General features: G+C 45.2%; 1 protein-coding gene across 1 annotated transcript; it reads left to right on the top strand.

The window, feature by feature from the left end:
• Positions 1-2,389: 2,389 nt before the first annotated feature.
• On the top strand, positions 2,390-23,783 carry INO80C (INO80 complex subunit C). Its single transcript, XM_060613621.3, has 5 exons — positions 2,390-2,609; positions 14,866-14,976; positions 15,906-16,017; positions 16,952-17,019; positions 23,416-23,783. Exons 1-5 carry the CDS (start codon positions 2,454-2,456, stop codon positions 23,545-23,547), a joined length of 579 nt encoding a protein of 192 aa, XP_060469604.1. The 5' UTR covers positions 2,390-2,453; the 3' UTR covers positions 23,548-23,783.
• Positions 23,784-24,898: the final 1,115 nt, after the last annotated feature.

The raw sequence follows: 24,898 nt of genomic DNA, 5'->3' as shown, positions 1-24,898 counted from the left end.
GATGGTACCTGAGGCTTGATGAGTTGGAGAAAGGGCTGGGGTAAGTCCAGACTGAGGAGGACAGAGAGACTTTGACCAAGCATCAAGAACACTGAGTGTCTCAGGAGCGAGCAGGGAGATCGTGGCTCATTATTAGAATCACCTGGAGAACTTTAAATATATGTATCTGTTGGGGGAATAGCACTATATGACCTGCACTGGGAAAAACAGGTGGTAGGACTAGAAACCATTTGGTAGAGGATGATAACTGTAAGAGAGAGAACAAGTAGTTAAGAAAGAGGAGAATAAAAGGATGGTGTGTTCCAGATCCCCAGGGAAGGGTTTCAGGAAGAAGGGCTCAGCCAAGATCAGGACCGAATTCACCACGGGAAGACAGATGGCGATGCATCCACTTGCCTGACTCCTTAAAAGTACAGATTGGTATTTGAACTCAATAAACATTTACCAAGGGATTATACGAAGGAGCCCAACAGAGTCTGCAGTGGTCAAAGCCCTCAGAGAAGGGTGTGCAGGGGTGAGGAAAGGGGAGGAGAAGGGGAAGGAGGGTGCACTAGATGGCAGAAAGCTTTTTGCTGGAAGTAGCATCTGAACGGAGGCAAAGAACTAAGCATTCCTAGGAGAGGAAGAAATGAAAGCGAAAGTATGATGAGTTAGAACAACCTCCAGTTTAGGAAATAGAGTTAGTCCCTGGATGGAGCACAGGGAATTAAGTGTTTGGAACTAGGCAAGAGAAGGGGGGCAGAGCCCAGTTTTATACCAAGGCAAAAATTCTTTGGATTTCCTCCTGTAGGTAAAAGGCCCTTGAAGAATACAAGAAATCAATGGCATGATTAGAGTTATGATTCAGATAGCCCATTCTGGCAGCCGGTGTGAAGGAAGGCTTGGAGTCAGGGAGGATTAGGAAAAGATGGAAGCCCAAACTTCCATCAGGAGGCTGTTGCAGGGACCCAGATGAAGGGGGATGGAGTCATCAGGGTAGGAGTAAAGGAAAGAAGTGAGCTGAGGGGGTGGGACAGTAGAGAGAGGGGCCTTGGGTCAACACCTAGTTTCTGGCTTTGGTGACTGGTTGGAGGGGTCAGTCACTGAGATAAAGAATAAGGAAGGGGCGCCTGGGTGGCTCAGTCGGTTAAGCGTCCGACTTCGGCTCAGGTCATGATCTCACGGTCTGTGGGTTCAAGCCCCGCATCGGGCTCTGTGCTGACAGCTCAGAGTCTGGAGCCCGTTTCAGATTCTGTGTCTCCCTCTCTCTGTGACCCTCCCCCATTCATGCTCTGTCTCTCTCTGTCTCAAAAATAAATAAACGTTTAAAAAAAAAATTAAAAAAAAAAAAAAAAAGAATAAGGAAGACTAGATTTAGAGGACAATAGGGTAGCAACTGGGGCACGGGAGAGAACATTTTAACACCAGTAGGGCATTCCTTTCTCCAAAGGAGAAAAGATGTCAGTAACATTATAGCTAGTTTCCCTAACTGTTCTCTCTTAAATCTACCTTGTTCTGCAGCCTATTTCCTTCAAATACCCAGATTCATACATGTACATTTCCTGTTTTAGAACACGGTAGCTTCAACTAGTTACTGCAGGGCATTTGTTCATTTATGAATTACTTCATTAAAAACAAAATTTGTACCAACGACTTGCAAGGCAGTATGACCCAGGAAAGGTAAGTGAATAAAAGATAACTAGCCTTCACCTCATAGAACTTACATTCTAGTAGGAGCCAAAAAAGACATGGTTTAACCAACTCCTTACAACCCATATAGTACATGGCAAATAACGGGGGAGAGGGGGTTGAAATTCATAATTAGGTTTTAGCAGATCTGTGAATTCCCTGAAATCCACCCGTAAAATTCTGTCTACACCTGTATACATTTGGTGGGGGTAGGGAAGGGACTTACATTCTCAAAGGGATCTGGGGGTCCTAAAAGGTTAAAAACCACTCTACCCTTCCAGTCCATTTGGACACCCAGTGAATATACACAAATTTCTTCCACACGAGAAGGCAGAGACCAAGGGGAATGCCAGCACCACTGTTCAGTCTGTTCAGTCCACTCAGAACAACCCTACCTCTACTCTCAGATATTAATGTTATTATTATTATCAATTATTAATTATTCTTCTGACAACGTGAGAAAAGGCAACACGGTTATTAATAGAACAACCCAGTGTTTGAAAAAAGATGGAGATCTTCTGTTCCTCAGTCACTGCGGATTTCCAAGCACGTGCCCAGGTTCAGAGCGCCTGAGTAGCAGCACACCGCCTGGCTGACACCATCCAGCCCCCACGGAAGGGACTGCTCCGACCTCCGCCTTTTAGATTTGGCCGAAAGAAGTCCGCGAACGCGCTGGGAATCCAGGCCAGATTTTCACACATGAAGGCGGAAGTAACAGCGAGCCGGAAGTTCCAAAGCCCACACAGAGAAGGTGGGGGGTGGGGGTGGAGGAAGACTCGGTAGGGATGGCGGCTCAAATTCCAATTGTGGCCACCACTTCCACTCCGGGGATAGCCCGGAACAGCAAGAAGAGGCCAGCTAGTCCTTCCCACAACGGCAGCAGCGCTGGGGGTTACAGCGCCAGTAAGAAGAAAAAAGTGGCTGGCGCCGGCTTTACGCAGGTATGCTGTGGCTCGCCTAGTTTGCGCGTGCGCGGGGCCGTGCGGGGCGGAGCGAAGGCGCGTGCGCAGGGCGGGGCCGAGCGAGGGCGCTGGCGGCCAGGCGCTGATGGCTCGGAGAAGGTGCGGGACCTTGCTGTCTTGCCTGCGGTGGATGCGGATCTCATTTGCGGTGCAAATAAAACATTTTTTTCCCTAGTGTGGACAAGTGGGATTTGGTTCAAGCACCAACTGCATTGCGTTGTCCTTGAGAGCAGGAGGTGGGGTTAATACCGACTTAGTAGCATGATCGTCCCTTCGTCGAGGTCGCATTTAGATGGAGATTCAGGACTTTGCTCTTTCAGTCAACGTGTCTCACCTTCGTCCTTTCTTTGGACGTTTACCGAGTGTGTGTGAGGTGCAGAACGCCCGAATGTCCTACATGTAGGAATACCAAGAATGGCTTCCTTCCTCCTCAGAAAAGTACTTTGTTGACTCTGTTTCTTCGTCCCAAAGTGGGTTTGGTCTTTCCCAATGGAGTTGTTCAAAGGATTCAATGAGGTCATGGTCGGAAAGCCCTGAGCACAGTGCCTGGCACAGGTTTCACGGTATCTGGGCAATCTAGGTTCCACAGTTCCAGCAAAGGATTTTCTGCAGAGGAGTGCTTTGGTTAGATTAGTATTTTGGTTAGATTAGTATTTTTCTTAGCTTCTGCTTTTTTATTTAGAGCAATAAGGGGGAAAAGATAGAGTGTGTTCCTTTGTCCTCTACAGCACATAGCGTGGCATCATTCACCAAGAACCAAGAGCGACTTTCTAGAGATGTTAAGTGCCTGTTGCATTTTGTAGCTGTAATGGGTAGTCCTCCCCACTGCCCTTTTTAAATACTTTATTGAGATAGGACTGACATGCAGTAAAATGCACAAATCTTGAGAGTACAGATCAATGACTTTTTATATATGTATATATCTGTGTGGCCAGATCAAGGGAATTTCCAAGAGCCCCTGAAAATTCCCCAGTGACCCTTTCTAGTCAATACCCTCCCTGCCACAGGTAACCAGTGTTCTGATATCTCTCACCATAGATTGACTTTGCTTTTTGAACAGAATATAAATGGAATCATATAGAACATACTATTTTTTGTTTAAGTTTCTCTGTGAAACTGTTTTCGAGAGTCATTCATTCATATTATCTGTATCAAGGTATCTGGTACATTGTGTCAACATACCACAACTGATGGACATTTGAGTTTACATTTGATTGGCTTTTATGGATAAGCTGCTCTGAACATTCCTATAGAAGTCTGTGCAAATATAGGTTTTCATTTCTCTTAGGTAAATGGATAATAGTGGAATTGCTGGATCCACTATTTAGACACACATTTACCTCAGAAACTGTTAAACGACATTTCCCAAAGTAGCTGCACTATTGTGTATTCTTGCCAGTAAAGAATAAGAGTTCCAGTTGTTCTGTGCTCTCAACAATACTTGGCATCATCCATCTTTAATTTTAGCCATTCTGGTGGCTGTGTACAGGTATCTCATTGTAGGTCAGAAGTCCTGGTACGATGTGACTGACGTTTGGTTTTCTGCTCAGGGTATCACAAAGCTGAAACCAAAGGGTTGACTGGGCTGGTCTCATTCCTCGCCACACAGCCTTGTCCATCTTCAAAGCCAGCTGTGGAGAATCTCTTGCATCCAATCCCTGTCACACACAGATGTTTCGGACTTCTCTTGACACTGAGCTCTGAACCCAGATTGAAGGATATAGGTCATTAGGGCAGGCCCACCTGGATAGTCTCCTTTGTGTGAGGTCGGCTGACTTGAGACCTAAATTATATCTGCAAAACCCCTTCATAGTGGTACCTATATTAGCGTTTGCTTGAATAACTGGTAGAAGGGGTATGAACACTAGAAGCCAGGAATCTGAAGGGCCTTCTTAACAATTCTACCTGTCACATTTATGAAACAATTAGGAAAATATAGTAATTTCTAACCATGTACCAAAGTTGGTTATAGGTATTCTATGGTATTGGTGCCCTAAGGTGGTGAGAGACAGGAAGATGAGGACTCATGCAGGGACAGTAGTCACAGAAGGAAAGGTGGGGAGGCAGAGGGATTTGAGGTGGATTCTGAGGGGTGGTGGGTCTGAATGGGGAGGGCCTTCAAGGGCTGGAGCTGTGCACACATATCAGATTGCTTAAGGTTTTATCAGTGGGAAATGAGTGCTTTTTATATAAACAATTGTATTTCTTGAGTTAAAAGGGACTTTACAGATCTTTCAGTATCTAAATTTCCTAAATTCAATAGTTTCAGCTAGTTTGTTTCTTACAAAAAAGCAGTGTCTGTAAAACTTTCATGGGATATAAAAATCCCCCCCATACAAGGGACATTTATATATGACATTAGAATGCTTTTTGAAATTGGTTAAAATAACTTGATATTGTGGATTCTTAAGGTGGGTTTTACTTTCTAGAATGTGCATGCTGTTTCTCAAGTAAAATTGTGTACATAGATGAAGTTTAAAAGGCTTTATGTTTGGAAGTCTTCAGGAGTTGAACAGAATATGTTTTAATGTTTTTGTTTATTTTTATTTTTTGAAAGAGACAAAGACAGAGACAGAGTGGGGGGGGGGGGGGGCAGAGAGAGAGGGAGACAGAATCCAAAGCAGGCTCTAGGCTCTGAGCTGTCAGCACAGAGCCCCATGCAGGGCTTGAACTTGTGAACTGTGAGATCATGATCTGAGCCAAAGTTGGACACTTAACCTACCCAAGTGTCCCAAGGATATTTTTGATATTCTGAGCAAAGCATTTATAGAAATTCCTTTATGTCAGTCCTAGGAAATAGTATTAAATAGTTTAATAGTACTAAAATAATTTCATTATTTCATCAAAGTGAATTTTTAATTCAGCAGAAATTACTGTTTGTGCTTGCTAAATTGTACAAATTGTACAACTGGATTTGTATTTTCCGTGTAAAATACGGGTGTTGATGAATAATGACATAATCTGGAAAGTGCTATTTCCCTTTCACTCTGGTTATGATACATTGAAAATGATTAGTGTTAACTTAGGTTGGCGAACAGATACACTTGCTAAAGTGAAAGAAATCATTATAAATAATAATAATTAGTATCTATTGAGATTTACTGTATCCCAGGCAATGTGTGCTAAGCACTTTCTAAGTACTATCTTATTTAATTATTATTATTATTATTATTTAAGTTTATTTATTTTGAGAGAGAGCAAGCACGAGTTGGGGAGGGGGAGAGAGAGAGAGAGAGAGAGAAGGGAGGGAGAGAGGGAGAGAGAGGGAGAGAGAATTCCAAGCAGGCTCTACACTGTTAGTGTAGAGCTCGATGCAGTGCTCCAACCCACAAACCTCGAGATCATGACCTGAGCTGAAATCAGGAGTCGGACGCTTGAGCCACCCAGCGCCCCTAATTATTATTATTATTTTTAAGATTTTATTTTTTAAATTATCTCTACACCTAACTTGGGGCTTGAACTTCCTACCCCAAGGTCAAGAGTCGCATGCTCCACTGCCTGAGCCAGCCAGGTCCCCTACCTCATTTAATTGTTAAAATAAACCTCTGTGAATTGTTATTCTCCAGATGAAAAGACAGGATCAGAGAGAGAGAGAGAGAGAGAGAGAGATTGAGTAACTTTCCCGAGATCACACAAACTACACACAGTAGTCAGGATTGGAACCCAGGTGGATTGTCCAGAGTCCACATTCTCTTTTCTTTACTGCCTCTCTTGATATCACTCTTATCACTCTTCTACCTTGGAAGATAGAATTAAATATTTGATAGAACCAAATCCATGGTACAGAGAAATGCTTTTGGCGGGGGGGGGGGGGGGGGGGTTGATTAGATCAGTATACGGCATTGTAGACTTTCCAGATGCATATTGAAGTTGGTAGAATCTACAGAGAAACCTAATTGTCCTGTCGCCTGAGTGTTACACAATAGACTGATATGTGATGGTTAAGCAGTGAACACAACATCTAACTAAATATGTTAAGCAGCAGCAGTTGCTCCTTGAGAAGGTTATTATTATGCAGAGTGCAGTTGATCATAGACTCTTCTGTAATTGGAGGCACCAGAGAATGCTAGACTGATTTGTTTGTCCAAAAAGTAATCATTCTGCCCCGACTTTAAAAGAAAATCATGATAATGTTAGATTTAGAAGTTCCTTTTTTCTATTTTTAAAGTGGACATAAAAAGTCACCCACTTCTTCCCCGACAGCTTGTGTTTTCTACGTGGAGATACAGTTTTTCATCATTGTCCTTGATGTATGACATTGTGGACCCTGCTTTCACTTAGCGTTATTTCATGAATCTCTCTGTGTTGACAGACTTCTCAAGGGATTGAGTGCTCTTATTTAATCGACTTGATTGAATAGTTAGCTTCCTTCTCACACTTGAGCTATTTTCAGTAACCCTACCACAACGCTATAGTTTTGGTTTAGGCTCAGCAATTTGATTCTAGAATACTGTTAGATGGATGTAACTGAGGATTTGGGTGTTCAGTGATAAGACAAAGGGCATTTGTCTCTCTTCTTCGTGACCACGTTATCCTGAAGTCTGGGTCAGTTATGCAGGCTGCCCTCCAGAGAGATGTAGCTGTTATTGGGCGAGCCGAGGCCTTACGGACTGCAGGCCTGTGCTGCCTTGGTACGGCCAGGTATCTCCTCCCTGGGCCTTAGGTCAGCTCTTCTCGAGCTGCACAGAGGGGCAGCCCTGAGTGCTAAGCATTACTTCTTTCTTCTTCGTAGGGTGTTCATGTCTCAGGGATGGGACGGTTCATCTCATGAAGTCTCTTGGTGTTAACATGGTTCAGTAATGTGGAAACTGCACATCACTCAAAATGTTATTTGATTGTGTTCCAGCCTCACAGACTTGATCCTCCCTTTGACTGCAGGCCGCTCCCTCTGATCGCGTCACTAATAGGCACCAGGCTCTGGGCATGGCTGAAGCCCTGGGGAGGGTAGAATGAGGGCACAGTCCCGGGGAGGTTGGGGTGAGGGAGGAGAGAAGGGCAGAACACCCAGTTGTGGGCCCGGAGTGGGGGTGTTCTCTTGGAGCCTGGTGTGAGAGGGAGGAGAGCCATGAGTTTGCCAGGCAGGAGGCAGCTCTGGAGCCATGTGGCTCGGGTCTCGCTGGGATGGCTTCCTTCCTCTGCGCCTTCCTCAGCCTGGCTCCTCACTGGCCCTGCTGACAAGGGAAAGACAGAGGATGGAGGGACCAAATGAGCGGGTGGGGTCCGCTTTGAAAATCAGGGCCTGAGCACAGCACCTCCGTTCCCTTGTTGCCCCTTCTCTGTGGTGCCGCCTGGAACGGCAGCGATGCAGACTTCTGGCGTCTCGCCCACCTTTCCCCCCCCAAGCAGATGCACCTGTCTGACGGTGCCTCCGCTCCCCTGGCAGAGCTCCCAGACCTTCCCACCCGCACACACTTGCTGAGGTACCTGCTTTTCTCGGTGGCCTCCCCAATCTCAGCGAGGCCTCTCTGCCCGCCAGCGTTCCCGTCTCTCCCTGGGGCCTGGGAACAGCCTGCATCAAAGAGCGCCCCGTATTCCCAGGATTTCTCTGTGCACACAGCACCTGATTCCACTAGGAATCAGGAAAGAGGGCAGAGAAAGGGAGAGATGCCGTCTTTCTGCAGTTCCTGCAGGGGAGGAAAGCCTTAAGGCTATAGCTTGAGGCTGGTGGCTGCCAGCTGAGCGTGTTCTGTGGATGGTTCTGTAATCATTGGGTGCGCTTGGGGCCTGCTTTTCCATGTCCCTCTGGGATCTCTCCTTGCTGCTTTAGCAGCTCCGTTTGTTTATTCTCTCCCAGGTGGAGACATTACATAAGTAGTCATTTTCTTAATGAAAAACCCCAACAGTATGCTTTTCTGTTTTGATGTGATGCTCCCTGCATGGTTCTTGGGGCTGTTTTCCTGTCTCTCACGTACTTTAGGCCATCCTGTAGGCCCAGCCTCCTGAAAGTCCATCCCCATCAGCCTGCTCCTCATGGAGTAGTCCCGTAGCCACCCTGGTTCTAAGCTTCTTGAGAAAAGGACCCCTTTGCTTCTTCTGACAGCAGTGGGTTTTCTTAGACCTGTTCATCTCATGTGTCTTCCAGCCAGTGGGCTAGGCTTCCTCCTTTGCCTTTTGAAAGAGCAGGTGACTGTCACTCTTCCTGACCTGCATGCCAGCTATAGCTTCCTCTCGAGGTCCGTGGAGCCTCTGGCTCATTCGCCGTCAGGTTAGCAGCTGGCTGTACCCCAGGGGAGAGATCTCTCTTGGCCACTGTACTTTTTAAAAATTTTATTTATTATTATTATTTTTAATATTTATTCATTTATTTTGAGACAGAGAGAGTGTGCGCTTGGGCAGTGCAAGTGGGGGAAGTGCGGAGAGAGAGGGAAAGAGAAAATTCCAAGCAGACTCTGAGCTGTCAGTGCAGAGCCCCATGCAGGGCTCGAACTCACGAGCTGTGAGATATGACCTGAGCTGAAATCAAGAGTCGGATGTGTAACCGACTGAGCCACCCAGGTACCCCTGTTTTGTTTTGTTTTGTTTTGTTTTACTGCTCTAAATATTTCAGTGTGGATGTCCTGAAACCAAAGGCATTCTCCGACACATAACAATAGTACAGCCATGCAATTTAGGGCATTCACAATGAAGCAACACTGACACCGATACATAGAACGTACGCTTGTCTTTGATCTGGTCCAGGGTCCGGTCTAGGATCACACATTGTGTTTAGTTGTCATATGTTGTTAGTCTCCTTTTATGTAGAGCAGTTCTTCGGTCTTTATCTTTCACAACCTGACACTGTTGATGCGTACTGGTCACTTATTTTATAGTGTATTCCTCAGTTTGGGCTTGTCTGATATTTCCTCGTGATTAGATATGCGTAATACATTTTTGGCAGCAGTACAGAAGTGACACTGTCCCCTTCTCAGTGCATCACATCCTGGCACACAATGGCCACATGTTCTGTTACTGACAGTGTTAGCTTGGAGCACTTAGATGGTGTCTGCGGGGTTTCTCCACTGTTTGTATTAAGGTATCCTGTGGGGAGATACTTTGAGACTAGCTTTTTTTTTTTTTTTTTTTTTTTTTTTTGAGACTAGCTTTACTCATTCATCCATGTTTATTTGTTAACTGCTTTATTGAGTTATAATCCACATACCATAAAAGTCACCCTCTTAAGTGTACTCGTCAGTGGTTTATAGGATATTCACTGAGTTGTGCCACCATCTAATTTTAGAATATTTCCATGACCCTGAAAAGAAACCCTCTTCCTCTTAGCTGTCTCTCCCCATTCCCCCATCCTCCCAGCCCCTGACCATCTCTGATCTTAGTCCCTTCACATAAATGGAATCATACGATATGCAGCCTTTTGTGTGTGTTTCTTTCAGTTACCATAATATTTTCAAGGCTTATCCGTGGTGTAGGATATATCAGTACTTCATTCCCTTCTATGGTTGAATAACACTCCATTGATGGACAGGTAGGTTGTTTGCACTTCTTGGCTATTATGAAAAATGCTTCTATGAACATGCACGTTTTTGCACAGACATTTTTTTTTTTTTTAATTCTCTTGGGTATACACTTAGTAGTTGAATTACTGGGTCATAGGATAATCCTCTTCAACATTTTGAGGAAATACCAAACTATGTTTCGAAGTGGCCATACCCGTTTACATTCTCATAAGCAGCATATGAGGGTTACAGTGTCTCCACATCCTCGCCAGCACGTTATGTCTTTGATTGTGGCCATCCTGTATGTTGCCATGTGAGTGTGAAGCGGTATCTCATTGTGGTTTTGATTTACATTTCCCTAATCACCAATGATGTTGACCATTTGTAGATCTTCTTCAAAGAAATGTTTATTGAAATCCTTGACCCATTTTAAGATGGAATTGTCTTTTTGTTGTTGAGTGATAACAATTCTTTATATATTCTAGATCAGTGTTATTTGTTTTTTTGCTCAAAGTGTCCTTAGCTAGTGGGGACCTCTTCAAATTGGCTTCTGTGTCCTTTAATAGACCCCCATCAGTTTTTGAGTGCTGTTATGGACTGAATTTATGTCCCTTTAAGATTTTTTTTTTTTTTTTTGCAAGAGAGAGCGACAGAGACAGCACAAGCAGGAGAGGGGTAGAGAGAGGAGGATAGTCTCAAGTAGGCTCTGTACTGTCAGTGCAGAGCCCGATGTGGGGTTTGAACTCACAAAACTGTGAGATCATGACCTTCTTTGAAATCAAAAGTCAGATGCTTAACTGACTGAGCCACTCAGGTGCCCCTCCCTTCAAGATTTATAGGGAGTCCTAACCCTAGCACACCTCAGAATGTAACTGTATTTGGAGATAGGGACATCGCAGAGGTAACTAAGGTTAAATGAAGTCACAAAGGTGGAGCCCTAATCCCTTATGACCATTGTCCCTATGGGAGGAAGAGACACCAAGGAGGGGAGTGTACAGAGGAAAGGCCATGTGAGGACACAGCAAGAAGACAGCCATCTACAAGCCAAGGAGCGCAGCCTCAGGAGAACCCTGCAGACATCTTGCCCTGGACTTGTAGTTTCCAGACTGTGAGGAAATAAATTTCTGTTGTTTAACCTACCCAATCTGTGGCATTTTGTTATGGCAGCCCTAGCAAACTGATACAGCTCTTTTCTTACTTTCTCGAACCACAGGCTCATCTTGTACTTTTCTGCCCCAGCCCTAGAACCAGCTATTTTTTTAAGGATCAGTAGTTCTTGGAGAATAACTTTCAGAAACCAGGATCTGAACACAGGTGTGCCTGTTGTTTTCCAGCCCTCTCAGTGGAGAGAGTTAGCAACTATTGGTGTGTTTGTGTATGTGTGTGTTCCTCCCCTTACTCTCTGTATCTCTTTCTCGATCTATGCTGTGTTAAAACCATGAGTCCACATTGCTAACCTCTGATTTCAGCCCCGTAGCACAGGCTTCATTCTAGCTTTCCGTCATTCCTCATTTCCTCCTTCTTAGAATACGTATATAGTAGTTTCAGAATTCTTAACCTGTACCCTTGTGAGAAAAAAACCCTACCAATTGTTTATGGTCATTTTTGCCTTTAGCCTTAGGTTATATTGCTAAAATACTGTGTTCAGAGGTCACTGGAATTCTCTCTCCCTTCCTCCCCTTCAGTGTGGTTATGTTTGTCATTCAAAATACAGTTAGGTTGATTTGTTTTCGTTTGTAGTCCATTTTCCCTACCTGCTGCCCATCCTTGTTGGTTTTATTATTATTATTATTATTTTTTTGTTTTTTGTTTTTAGTATGTGAAACTTTAACATGATTCAGAAGGTCAAAACTCTACACAAAGCTGTACTCAGAGAAGTTTTACTCCTGTCTGCCCTTCCCATCTCCTTGTCCTTTCCACCTGGTTCCCCACGCCCCATAGGTAACCTGGCCCTGTCATTTCTGAGTCATCCTTCCTGTGTTTCCTTGTGTTCAGCCACTGCATTCCCCCCAGAGAGGATTCCTTACAATAAACTCCTGAGCATGTGCATCTTAAGATACAGATGCTGGCACTGAGTTACTCTGTGCTGTCTTGTTCCTTAACTCTAGCCAACTGGGTAATCAGTTAGCTGTTATTTGGAACCTACTCTGTGCCAGGCACTGGGTTAGATGCAGGGGATGGAAGACTAAGCCATACAGTGAAGCAGGCAGGGTGTGTCCCTGCTCTGCCTTCTCACTCTCTGAGTCTTGTCTCTCGTCTGCTCACCTGTCTCTTGGTCTCTCCTTCTTCTGGTCTGTTGTTCCCTGTTTCATAAAACTGCTGTTTTTTCATCGACTAAGACATAAACACGAACTATCCATCATTTATCTAATTTATAATAGATATTCGTCTTACAAATAGTCAACACAAAATAACATTGACAACTGGCTAAACCTATACAAGGTAACATTGATTATTGATTAAATGTGATGGGAAAATCAAATTTTCCTCATCACTTTGGGTCTCCTAGGATACACGTACCTGGCAGAAATGTCATGACCATGAAGGAAAAAGTAGAAGGGCAATAAAAGTTATGTACAAAATGCTAAATCTAATCTTTGTTACAAAATTAAAACTGACATGGAGTAATCCCAATGAAAATAATCTTAGTAAAGCACAAATGAGCACGGGAAAATTGGAAACTGTTTGTGCCATATAGAAAATGACTCAATGGATTTTGTACCAGAAAATACAAAATTATACAGGAAGATGGGGGAGTGAACGCTGAGGCAGGAGAGGAGGCCAGGGTGTGTTTCTAATCTGAAGGTCAGTGGGGCCCACTGGCCTGCTGTAAATTGCGGAGTCACATCGGGCTTGCATTTAAGAGTGTGTCACTGACTGTGCTGGAGAGAAGGGAGTGGGCAAGGTGTGCACCACAGGGGCCGTCCTCAGGCCGAGAGCTGAGGACGGTGCAGATACAGGCTGAGGGCCGGGGGAAGGACTCATGGGACAGGGAGGGAGAGAGAAGAGATAGAACATTCGTGGCTATGGATGGTGGGAAAAGGTTGAGAAGTTGGAGGCCTCTTAGCTCCTACAGAGTTGACACCGAGCTGGGCTTTGGAATAGAGAAGAGTTAGGAAAGATCGTGAAGGGGGAATGAGTTGAGGGGCATGCCTGACAAAAGAGGTGGTATGGACAGAGGAGGAGCACAGGCCCACATGCAGAGACCTTGGCAGAGAGTCTGGGATGGTCTTTGAGAGGAGACTGTTCGGAGAACCACTGCAGCAGAGCGAGTGGCCCCGTGGCCCCCACATAGATGTCCCTGCGGGGGTGGGGGCAGTGGTGATGGAATTTACACACACACACAACCAGCACTCTCCTACACTGCTGCTGGGAGTGTAAAAGAGGGCAGCCATTTAGGAAAATGAGTTGGCAGTTTCCCTATTACCCAACCATTCTGCTCCTAGGTATTTACCCAAGAGAAGTGAAAACACAGGTCCGCACAAAGGTTGGTACAGAATGTTCACAGCAGCGTTATTTATAATAGCCAAAGACTAAAACTGCCCCAAATGTTCATCAGCAGAGAGTAGACAAACAAATTGTGGTGGCGTTCCTCTGCTGAGTGGCACAAATACAGGGAAACAGATTACTGAGCTCTGCAGCAACACTGCAGGTCTCAAATGCTCTGTGCTGAACTAAGGAAGCCAACACAAGAGTACCTGCTGTCAGATCCCATCTCTGGGAGATACCACCTGAGGGTGGAAGGTATTGACTAGGAAGAGGCCTGAGGGAACTTTCTGGGATGATACAAATGTTCTATATCTTGATAGGGACATAGATGAAACAAGTGTAAATATTTGGCAAAACTCCTGAAACCTACACTTAAGATCTGTGCATTTCATTGTATGTAAATTATGTATCATTAAAAAAAAAAAAAAACCAATATGGTAGTCTGGAAATCACATGAAAAATCAGAAGTGGTTCTTAGTTTGCCTTGTTTTTTTTCTAGGTGATGGTTGACTTAAAAGGTTTTTTGTTTGGGATGCCTGGGTAACCCAGTTGGTTAGGCGTCAGACTCTGGGTTTCGGCTCAGGTCATGATCTCACAGTTTGTGGGTTCGAGTACTGCATCGCTGCTGTCTGCTGTCAGCACATAGCTGACAGCTCTCTTTCTCCCTCTCAAAAATAAATAAACATTAAAAAATAAAAATAAAATGTTTTTTGTTTTAAAGTATTTAGCCTGTTTGTCAGGATGCTCTGGCTCTAGCCAGCTGACCTGTGGACATTCAGCCTCCTCTCCCTCTCTCTGTTCCTTCCTCCGAATGCTTCTATCCTGCTGCTCCCCTTAAGCATAAGAGCTGTAGCCTGGGTTTTCTGGCTGACGACACCCTTACAAGGGCTGGAGCGTTTTTTGTCTTAATGTTTTGAGACACAGTTTGACAAGAAAGATCAGCAGGTTTGAATCCAGAGGCAATCACTGTGTGGCCTTGAAGCCATACCCCTGAGCCTCTATTTTCTCTTCCGGAAACGGGATAAGAGCAGTTGTCCGAGTTAAATGAGCTGGCTCAGGTAGGACACCCATCTCTAATGCTTGGCACATTGAGGGAACCAGGAACTGGGGTCCTGGCTGTCTCTGCTGTGGCTTCTGCACAACAGGGGCTGCTCCCAGTCTGGAATGGCCTTCTCTGGTGCAGGCCACCTGCTAGGGCTCTGGGACACTGTCTTTCTTCACATGTCCTGTGGTATCATCTTGTGTCTTGCTGGGAGCCGAGTTAGGGAACTCACCTAGAAGAACCTGACCTCAGACTATCCTTATTATATTTTAAGGGTATCAGCATGGAAGCCATGAGTGAGAATAAAATGGTGCCCTCTGATTATAGTACAGGACCTATGGAAAAAGCTGCCAAGCCATTGCCATTTAAGGATCCAAACTTTGTGGTAAGGAGGCTGCTAGAAGATGGGTGGGGGCAGAAGGAGGGCCCTTCCCACTGATCTCCCAGTGTGCTGGTTCCCAAGGATTTGGGTGTCTTTTGTGGAACTGGTTAAAGATACTATTTTGAGGGTGGGTCATTTCCATGATTCTTCACCATCGCTTTTCATTGGTTTTACAGAAGTTTTAGGTGAGGCCTAAAATAATTAACTGAAGGAGGAGTGCTCCTCCTTAGCATAAGTAAATCTAACTTAATGTTGCTCTAAAGTAGATATAGGCTACTCTTCTTTTCATTCTTAAAGGATATAATAATTATATTATTATAGAGACTCATATTACATCATTAGAAGTTTTTCGTTAATTAGTTTTGAAAATACAATATTACCAGTGCCGGCAACAGACTTTGTTATTCTTTTCCATTTTACTTTGTCATTTTTATAGAATGACAACAAAAAAGAAATTTCCAGAAGGTTTGCCATGCCATGATGGGAGGCTTACTTGGGTTTTCCAGGATCTCCAGTAATTTATGAGGCAGTGACCTGCCCTCAGAAGGGAGTTTAGAGATGTAGTCATGAGTTTAAATCTAATTTTGTAATGCATTTCTTTTAAAGTAATGGGAAATTCATGAGTGAATTCTATAAAGTTAGTCCTAACAAAGGATGTGATTTTCTATAAGCATGTTAAAACAAACAAACCACCTTTTATTTCTGTTCTATCACCAACTAACTCATGGGTTTTGATAATCCAAAAGTTGTGTTTTTATAAGTAAGATTAAAGTGTACAGTGTCATACTTAAAAATTAAAAAAACAGCCCTTGGGGCACAAGAGAGCTGACAGAATGAGGGCTGTGTTACAGTTATGAATGAGCATGATTCAGATTCTGAAATGGTAGCCTCCACTGAGTTTTGTTTCTTCTGATCCACGTCTTTAACTCAAGCACTCTGGCCACGGTGGCGCGGTAGCTGGCAAGAAGAACAGAACCTGGAAGAACCTGAAACAGATCCTCGCTTCGGAAAGGGCATTGCCGTGGCAACTGAACGACCCTAACTGTGAGCTGTCTGGAGCCTTTCATGTGTTTATAATGTTCAGACTAGCAACTTCTAACAAACCTACATGATTTGGCTGTGTCCTCATTAATGTAGGAAACGACTTATAGCCTAAGAATTCTATAGCTGCCTCACTATAGGGAGATACTGTACGTATTTCCTCATAACTGTATCTGTGTTGAACCTGTTTGTGTCGTCACGCGTGTGTGGTTTTTGGTGTCACCGTTAACATTTCCGTCTGGAGGAATAGGTCCTGATATGGTCGTACTGGCGTTTCTGTCAGGCAAACTTCTTACTCAAGAGTCTCCCCTTAAAATGTATTTTCCAAGGCTGCCCAAGATTTAGGAGGGTTTCTAACAACTAGCTTAGAGGCTAACTCTGTTTTGCTTTCTGGGCTGTTGTTTTTCAGAGTAAATGCTTTATGCTGCAGTATTTTCCAATCTGTGTAAAGCACTGTTGTAAGTTCTGTTCAACTTCATCGGAAAGTAGAGGTCAAATCTCTGTCTGCGTCCTGTCCCATGGCACATCTTTCACGGGGGTGACTCAGATGGGTGACAAGTGAATTAGTCAGCAGTCCGGGTGTGGACATTCCGGTGTCCGGGTGCACAGACCCAATTAGGGGGTTGTTTGGCATCGCCCTCAGCCCATGTAGCCTCTGACAGTGAGAGTGGCTTGTGGGCAGATGAGCCTTTCCGGTGGTTCTGCTGGAGCACAGGCTCCCTGGGGACAGGGCAGGGCTGCATCCAGAGCCTGCACTTGGCCTGTGACGTAATGCATTATCCCCCTGGAGAGTTTTGGGAGCACTTGATCTCAGAATATTAATTTCAGAAATATTATCCAACAGCATTTTAGGAGAGAAAAGGAAAGGGATCTGTATATTTTAAAGCCAGTCTAGTTATCTTCTTTCCTTTTCTTTTTTCTTTTTTTCCTCCGATAGACTTCAGTATTGATGCTCCTCCATCCTTCAAACCAGCTAAGAAGTATTCTGATGTTTCAGGTCTTCTTGTGAGTATAATTACATCTCTGTCTCCTAGCACTGAGTTGAAGAGGAGATTTCACAATACTATTTAGACAGTGTTGATACCGACCAGCCCTGACCCTGCCTGGAGCCTGCATACTTTGAATAGGTAATGGGTTTGTGCTGAAGCACTCACAGGCTTGTCTTAGAGTGGCTACAGCCTGGGGCATCCGTGTGGGCAGGCTGGAGGGAAGATTGCTCTAGAAGGTGGGAGACACGAGTTTCACTTCCCCTTCCTTTTCTCATTAATATATGAGATAACATGAACGAAACAATAATTTCTTTTTTAACTGCTGAGGTTTAAAAAATTTCTCGCATCTTAGAAATGATCGTACTCTAAAAAACAAATTTAAACTTCTCCAAAGACTAAAGACACATTATGGTAAAGGCAGTGATTTTCAAACTTATTTGTAAGCATTGGAAACATTTTATGCATCGCTTTTCCAAGTGAAATCTCTGACAGAATCCCTGGGAGCCCACTGACCCAGTGTGGTCCCTTGTGGATCTGGTCCTCTGTCCTCCCCACTTCTGTGACCCCTAAAGTGCTTCTGGGGAACACAGTTCCAACACCAGCAATGTTGTTGGATAAGTAAGACTTGGGCAACTTGCTGAACTTGGGAACCTCAGAGAACCTCATCTCCTTCAGCCCCGCTTCCCCGTCCTTTTCACCACTCTTATGTTTGGAAGATGGGCCTTTTCTCATAACTGTAGAAATAATGAGGCACACTTCACTTTTCAAAACTCATACACATCATTTAAATGCCTTACATTTTTATAAAAATGTAGGACTCCAAACATCTGTAACAAACTGACTGAACTAATGGGCTACATTTTACACTGGGGAAGATTTGAGGTTTTTTTATATTTTTGAAAATAATATTAGTTATACTTTCTGAATCAGTTGTGTATTATAGCTTTTCCTCCGGAAAGCACACACTCCTTGGTGCACTACAAACTTTCTAACATAGACCCTTAAACAGTGATCACAAAAAAACAACAGGGAGAGTAGAAGTGCTGTAACACAGCGTGCGTGCACGTGTGCGTGCACATGCGTGTGTGTGTGTGTGTGTGTGTGTGTGGTGGATTCTTTTGCCCTCCATTCAGAGTACATATCCCCTTCTAACCTTGGAGGGGAGTTCAACTTGTGAGCAATGTTGTAGTCCTACGCTGATTTGTCTCCTGCCTGAGAATAGTCACCTTATGTATTTGACCCTTTTTTTTAATAGTTGTTCAGAGCTAGTCTGGCAGCAGTTATTCTCTTACGGTTCCAAATGGACATTTCTCCTTGGAGAAGCTAGGGTTTATGGGCAGGTAGCTTTATCCTCACCACTAGGCAGCTCATGGGCTCCTGCACTGGTTTGCACACATCAGGAGGCATGAGAATCGTTTTGAGAAGCGCTGTTCCAGGTCCCTTTGTGTAATGGACAAGGACTTGTCATGTCATACCTAACCTAAAACTTCTTGCCGCACTGTATGTAAGAATTAAGAAAATTTGAATATACAAAGAACTCTACCAAATCATTCAAAGACAATCCCATAGAAGGGCTGGCTAAAAGGATATGAGTACAGTTACAAGGAAGACATGCAGATGACCAGTAAGTAGATATTCAGTCTCACTGATAATAAGGGAAAAGCCTCCTCAGTAGAAAAGAGGGGTGCTTGGGTAGCTCAGACAGGTAAGTGTCCTACTCTTAGTTTCAGCTGAGGTCATGATCTCATGGTTTTGTGAGTTCAAGCCCCACATTGGGCTCTGTGCTGACAGCAAGGGTCTACTTGGGATTCTCTCTCTCCCCCTCTGTCTCTCTGCTCCTCCCTACTCGCACTGTCTCTGTCTCTCTCAAAATAAATAAACTTAAAAAAAAAATCATCAGTAGGGAAGAAATGAAAATGTTTTCTCCAGAGGCAAGGGAAACAAAAGCAAAAATGAACTATTGGGACCTCATCAAAATAAAAAGCTTCTGCACAGCGAAGGAAACAATCAGCAAAACTAAAAGGCAGCTGATGGAGTGGGAGAAGATATTTGCAAACAACATATCAGGTGAAGGGTTAGTATCCAAAATCTATAAAGAACTTATCAAACTCAACACCCAAAAAGCAAATAATCCTTTGAAGAAATGGGCAAAAGACATGAATAGACACTTCTCCAAAGAAGACATCCAGATGGCCAACCGACACATGAAAAAATGCTCATCATCAGGGAAATACAAATCAAAACCACAATGAGATACCACCTCACACCTGTCAGAATGGCTAACATTAACGACTCAGGCAACAACAGATGTTGGCGAGGATGCGGAGGAAGGGGATCTCCTTTGCCCTGCTGGTGGGAATGCAAACTGGTGCAGCCACTCTGGAAAACAGTATGGAGGTTCCTCAAAAAATTAAAAATAGAACTACCCTACAACCCAGCAATTGCACTACTAGGTATTTATCCAAGGGATACAGGTGTGCTGTTTCGAAGGGACATATGCACCCCAATGTTTATAGCAGTGCTATCAACAATAGCCAAAGTATGGAAAGAGCCCAAATATCCATCGATGGATGAATGGATAAAGAAGATGTGGTATATATATCTACAATGGAGTATTACCCAGCAATCAAAAAGAATGAAATCTTGACATTTGCAACTACGTGGATGGAACTATAGGGTATTATGCTAAGCGAAATTAGTCAGAGAAAGACAAAAATCATATGACTTCACTCATGAGGACTTTGAGAGACAAAACAGATGAACATAAGGGAAGGGAAGCAAAAATAAAAACAGGGAGAGGGACAAGACATAAGAGACTCTTAAATATGGAGAACAAACAGGGTTACTGAAGGGGTTGTGTGTGTGGGGGGGGGGGGTGGGCTAAATGGGTGAGGGGCATTGAGGAATCTACTCCTGAAATCATTGTTGCACTATATGCTAAATAACTTGGATGTAAATTAAAAAAAGAAAAAAAAGAAATGAAAACGTTTGCTTATAAATGTCAACATAGAGAAGTGGATATCCTCACACATGGCCCTTTTGAGGTGGGAATACTTTGGTCTGGGTTATTTGGAAGACATTTGGCAATACCTATTGAGGCAGAAAAGCTAAAGCCTGGGACCCAGCAGTCTGCCTTCTAGGGAAGCAGTGTGCACAAGGAGCTTCATGCAGAAGTGATTATGAGAAAATGTGATGGTGAGCAAAATATTGGAAACGAAATCAAGGTCAGTCACCTGGGGTGTGGGGTTGGGGATGTTTTCATACTGTCCTGTGAGGCCGATGTGTATGCAATAACATGGATAAACTTCCAAGTTGTATCGTTTACTGAGGGTGCAAAGTAGTAGAAGCAGCACTGTACCACTTATGCAGAAACTAACACCCACTCACAAAAATATACTGGGTAATTTCTCTGGTGTGTTTGTATATGTGTGTAAGGGTATATACAAACAAGGTCTGGAAGCGTGCCCACTTACAGTGGTTTCCTTGGGGAAAGGCAAGGGTTTTTGGATGGTAGAAGGTTGGAAAAGAGGACTTTAGTTTTATTCATAATGTTTTCTTCCTTCCCTTTCTTTTCCTTTTCCCTTCTCTTCCCTTTCCTCTGAATATGTCCATTTGTTGCTTGTGTAAATTAAAGTTACATAGGGGCGCCTGGGTGGCTCAGTCGGTTGGGCGTCCGACTTCGGCCCAGGTCATGATCTCACGGTTCATGGGTTCAAGCCCCACGTCGGGCTCTGTGCTGACAGCTCAAAGCCTGGAGCCTGCTTTGAACTCTGTCTCTCTCTCTTTCTCTGTCTCTCTCTGCCCCTTCCCTACTCACACTCTGCCTCTCTCTGTCTCTCAAAAATAAATAAACATTGAAAAAAAATTTTTTTTTAAAAATTAAAGTTACATAATTAAAAATGAAGCCCAGCTCATGTTAACACTGCCACACCTGTCCGCTGGGCGTGGGCAGGCAGGGAGGTGTGCAGGGTCACACCTGTGTTTAGCCCTCGTTACAAAGCGATGGGAAGTACAGTGGTTCTGGGTGAGCAGTGAACACTGCCGGTCACCTTGCAGCCAGGGGAGCCTTACAGGTCTTTACTGGCGCCCCACGGGAAGGCGGTCATTGTTGTATTCAGGCTCAAGGCGTGGAATCCGAGGAGGGCAGACTGGAGGAGTGCAGCTTTTCCCTTGTTCGCCTCTGGGGTGTCACTTGGCCTCCTCCCTTCTGCTCAGAATACTAGGTCAGGTCCGGTCTGTGCGAGCTTTTGTTGGTAACCTTTCTGTCGGTGCCAGAGTATCTCTGTATTCTGCGTTATTTATTCCTCAGCCTTCTTGGCACCGAGGTCTGAACTTGGGCGGGCCGGCTCAGCACAGTGTGGTGGGTAGGAGTGAGGCAGCCACAGAAGTGGAGCCAGGCCAGAGCTGGTTCATATACAGAGGCCAGATGATCAAAGCCAGACGCACAGGCCTGCACCCCTGCTTGGAACTGCGGTAGAGCCTCCCCTGCCAGCCAGTTCGTCCGGCCGCTGCGTGGCCAGGAGCCCTCAAAGGGGACTTGTTGCTCTCTCTCTACTTAAGCCTTCCTTGATATTACTGTCATTACAGGAAATGTGGTACAGAAAGCAAGATCTAGATTAAGCCAAAGGATTGAAGTTTTATTTTATGGAGAGCTTTAATGAATCTTTAGGAATAATCTCATTTTCCTGACACATTGGATGTTAAATAGCTGCTGGAGATCCCCTGTGGCTGAATTGAGGACTTTTTATAGAGTGTGAGAAACCTACGACTGACTCCCTTCAGCTTCCTGCTTCTTCAGCCTTCCTTCTCCCCTGAAATAACAGCACTGCTGCATGTCTGGGGGCCACACAGCTGATCTGCGCTGAGCAGACAGTCCACACTCGAGTAACTGGACGTTATCTGTCTAGACTTTAATGGCATCTTTTATAATTTTTTCAAGGAGTTCCAAATGACTCATCCTCATGTTTTGTTTCAAAATCTGTAGAAGCCACATGACTTGAGGTAATACAGTGAGTGAATTTATTTTCTCCACTTTGCATGTGGGGAAAACACACTAAAAGATAATTTTGATATGTCCGTGGGAAGTGAGTTCTGTTTTCTGTGATCATCCTGATAGTCCATTTGTTCGTTCATTCATTCAGTCATCACTCGCTGTGCAAACACCACCTGAAGGCCCACCGTGCACTCCGTATTGCACTAGGGGCAGAGATGCGGTGATAAGCAAAGCACAGGGTTCCTGCCTCATGGAGCCTCTCAGCCTAGACCTTAGTCAAAGAGTTATGCAGATAGTAAGTGTAAGAGTGAGAGACAGATGTGGGGAGAGTGGGGGAGCAGATAAAGCTTCCCTGATGAGATGACTGGGGGCCGAGTCCTGAAGGACAAGCAGGCAATTAGGGAGTAAAGTGGCCCAGTTGGGGGCCCCTCCTCAGGAAAGGGCGAATGGGGCATGAATGCAGGGAGGGCCTGAGAGCCAGAGCAGTTGGAACCAGAGTGGGGACGTGTGGCTGTGGAAGAGGCTTGGGAAGGAGGAGGGCCCAGGAGGGCTTGCTGGTTCTGAGGAGCAGTGCTTGAGGATGTGGCCCTTTGTCCTGAGGAAAGAGAGCAGCTACTGAGAGATCTGCTGAGGAATGAATGACGTGATCAGAAGCGCAAGTTGTGAAGATGGCCCTGGTTGCAGTTGTAGGGCGGTGGTCCCTTCCAGTGGGAGGGTGGGTGTGGGCGGCCCCTCCAGCTCTGCGGTGTAGCCCAGGGAGCCACAGGAGTGGCACGGGGATGGTGTGGAGGAGCAGGAGTGGAGTGCACTTGGGGCAGGCGTGGTGTGACAGGGAGGGGCGAGTGTGCACGGCAAGCCCCTGTTCCCTGCCTTGGGGGATGGAGCTAGAATATCTGTTTGAAGCAGGGGGCGGGGGGGAGAGAGAGAGAGAGAGAGAAAGAGAGAAAGAGAATCCCAAGCAGACTCCACACCATCAGTACAGAGGCTGATGCAGGACTCAGTCTCACGAACTGTGAGATCATGACATGAGCCAAAATCAAGAGTCAGACACTTAACCTACTGACCTACCCAGGAGCCCCAAAGCAGGGGGGGTTTGAAGGCAGGGACCAGGGAGGGATAATCCTCATGAATTCCACTTTGGACCTGTTTCTTCTAGCCTTTGTGACACCAACCAGAAGAGTCGTAGTGTCTGATGTGGTCACTCCTCTTCCCTTCGTCCATACCCTGAAGTATTTCTCAAGTCTGGGAAGATTAACCAGTCTTTGCCAAAGTGAGCAGTTTAGCGTTCATGGTGACAGAGGAAGGCAAAATGAAGATATTTTACTTTAAGTACAATAGAAAAAAACTTTAAGCTTGAACTTAAAATGTTCAGCACTAACAACAATTTTCCGCCTTTCCCTGTGCCTGTTTCCCACCCAGGCCAACTACACTGACCCCCAGAGCAAGCTGCGGTTCAGCACCATTGAAGAGTTTTCCTATATCCGGAGGCTGCCATCTGATGTCGTCACTGGCTACCTGGCCCTGAGGAAAGCCACGAGCATCGTTCCCTGAGCCTTGAGAAACGGAGATGATGTGGAAAGCTGTTTCAAAGGCAAACTCTGGACTCATGATTTTGTTTCATGGAAACAAACTCATTGTGCTTGTCAATCTGGAAATGTCAGTGCTGTGCCTTGGAAAGAATGTTTGGCTTTAATTTAAGGTGTTTTTTTTTTTTTTTTTTTTTTTGGTTTTCTGTTTTCCCTCCAAGTGGGATGTTTCCTGTTGAATTAAATTATACTTCAGTTGTTGCCTCAAGTCAACTTGTTTGACGAGAAAATATAAAATTGTGCTTTTAACTTAACCCATGTACATCCCTGGATTTTGCTTCAACGTTGTAAACTGTCTTATAACACATTTAAAGCTCTACAATGAATCCTGACAACAGGGCTGGGTTATTCCTGGTGACTCCCACTTTAGAGCAGATTAGTCCTTCTTTTTGATCAGAATGCATGGAGGAGGTCCAGAATTGGGACTGGAGAAGACAGAGCTGAGTAATCGCCCTGTTGCACTGGGCCAGCCTCTTCCCAGCCTCCAGAACTGAGATACATGTCTGTTGCTTAAGCCGCCCAGTCTGTGGCATTTTGTTATAGCTGCCTTAGCTGGCGAAAACACCAGCCCAGGCCCCATTTCTGGGGTGTGGGGTGTGAACACTGACACCTCCTCCAAAAGGGCCTTTGTCCTGGTACCGGCTGCTGCCCCTCTAACCGAAGCCTGCTCTGGAACAGCAGGGTTTGTTTCCCCTTCCTATGAGACACAGAAGCACTCCTGGGCCTCTCCGAGCCCACTCCCATATTTCTCTAGGGAGGACAGTGGAACCAGACCCTGGGGCCTCTGGGCCTGAGCTGCCTCTGCTTTGGGGGATTAGGAGGCCAGGTGCCTTTTCTTCCTGAGGGAACACCCCTCCCACAACCCTCTCCTGGCTTAAAGAAAGGAAAAACAAAGCTGGGAGAGCAGCCTGCTGGGCAGGTGGCACCTGCCCAGAACCTGGCTTCCTTTTCTCCGGGTACAGCAGCCCCTGCGTCATTCAGCACCTTCCCAGTGACCAGTGGTGAGGGTGGGAAGGTGGCTGTGTGGCTCTCTTCTCCCACGGAGAGGGCCTAAGGGAGGGCCAGGACAGGTGGGAACCTTTCCTAAGCCCACAAGCACTGAACATCCGAGCCTCTGGGGCAGGGGTCCTCTGGCCTGAGACCCACTGCTGAAACTGAAGTTCTCTGAGACCGGAGGCTGCTTCTTGGGCTCCCACTTTACCTCTGGCACTTACTGCTAGCATCAGCCTCGGAAAGCCCCCCAGTTTCCCTTTGGGTGGGAATAAGGAGTAAGTGAGCCAAGGGCCCTTCCGGTTTCACTTCCACCTTCTAGTAAA

The sequence above is a fragment of the Panthera onca genome, chromosome D3 (assembly GCF_046562875.1).
Source record: "Panthera onca isolate mPanOnc1 chromosome D3, mPanOnc1 haplotype 2, whole genome shotgun sequence".
Taxonomy (NCBI): domain Eukaryota; kingdom Metazoa; phylum Chordata; class Mammalia; order Carnivora; family Felidae; genus Panthera; species Panthera onca.
The sequence above is the reverse complement of the archived record's forward strand: the minus strand, read 5'-3'. Positions and strand labels throughout refer to the sequence as shown.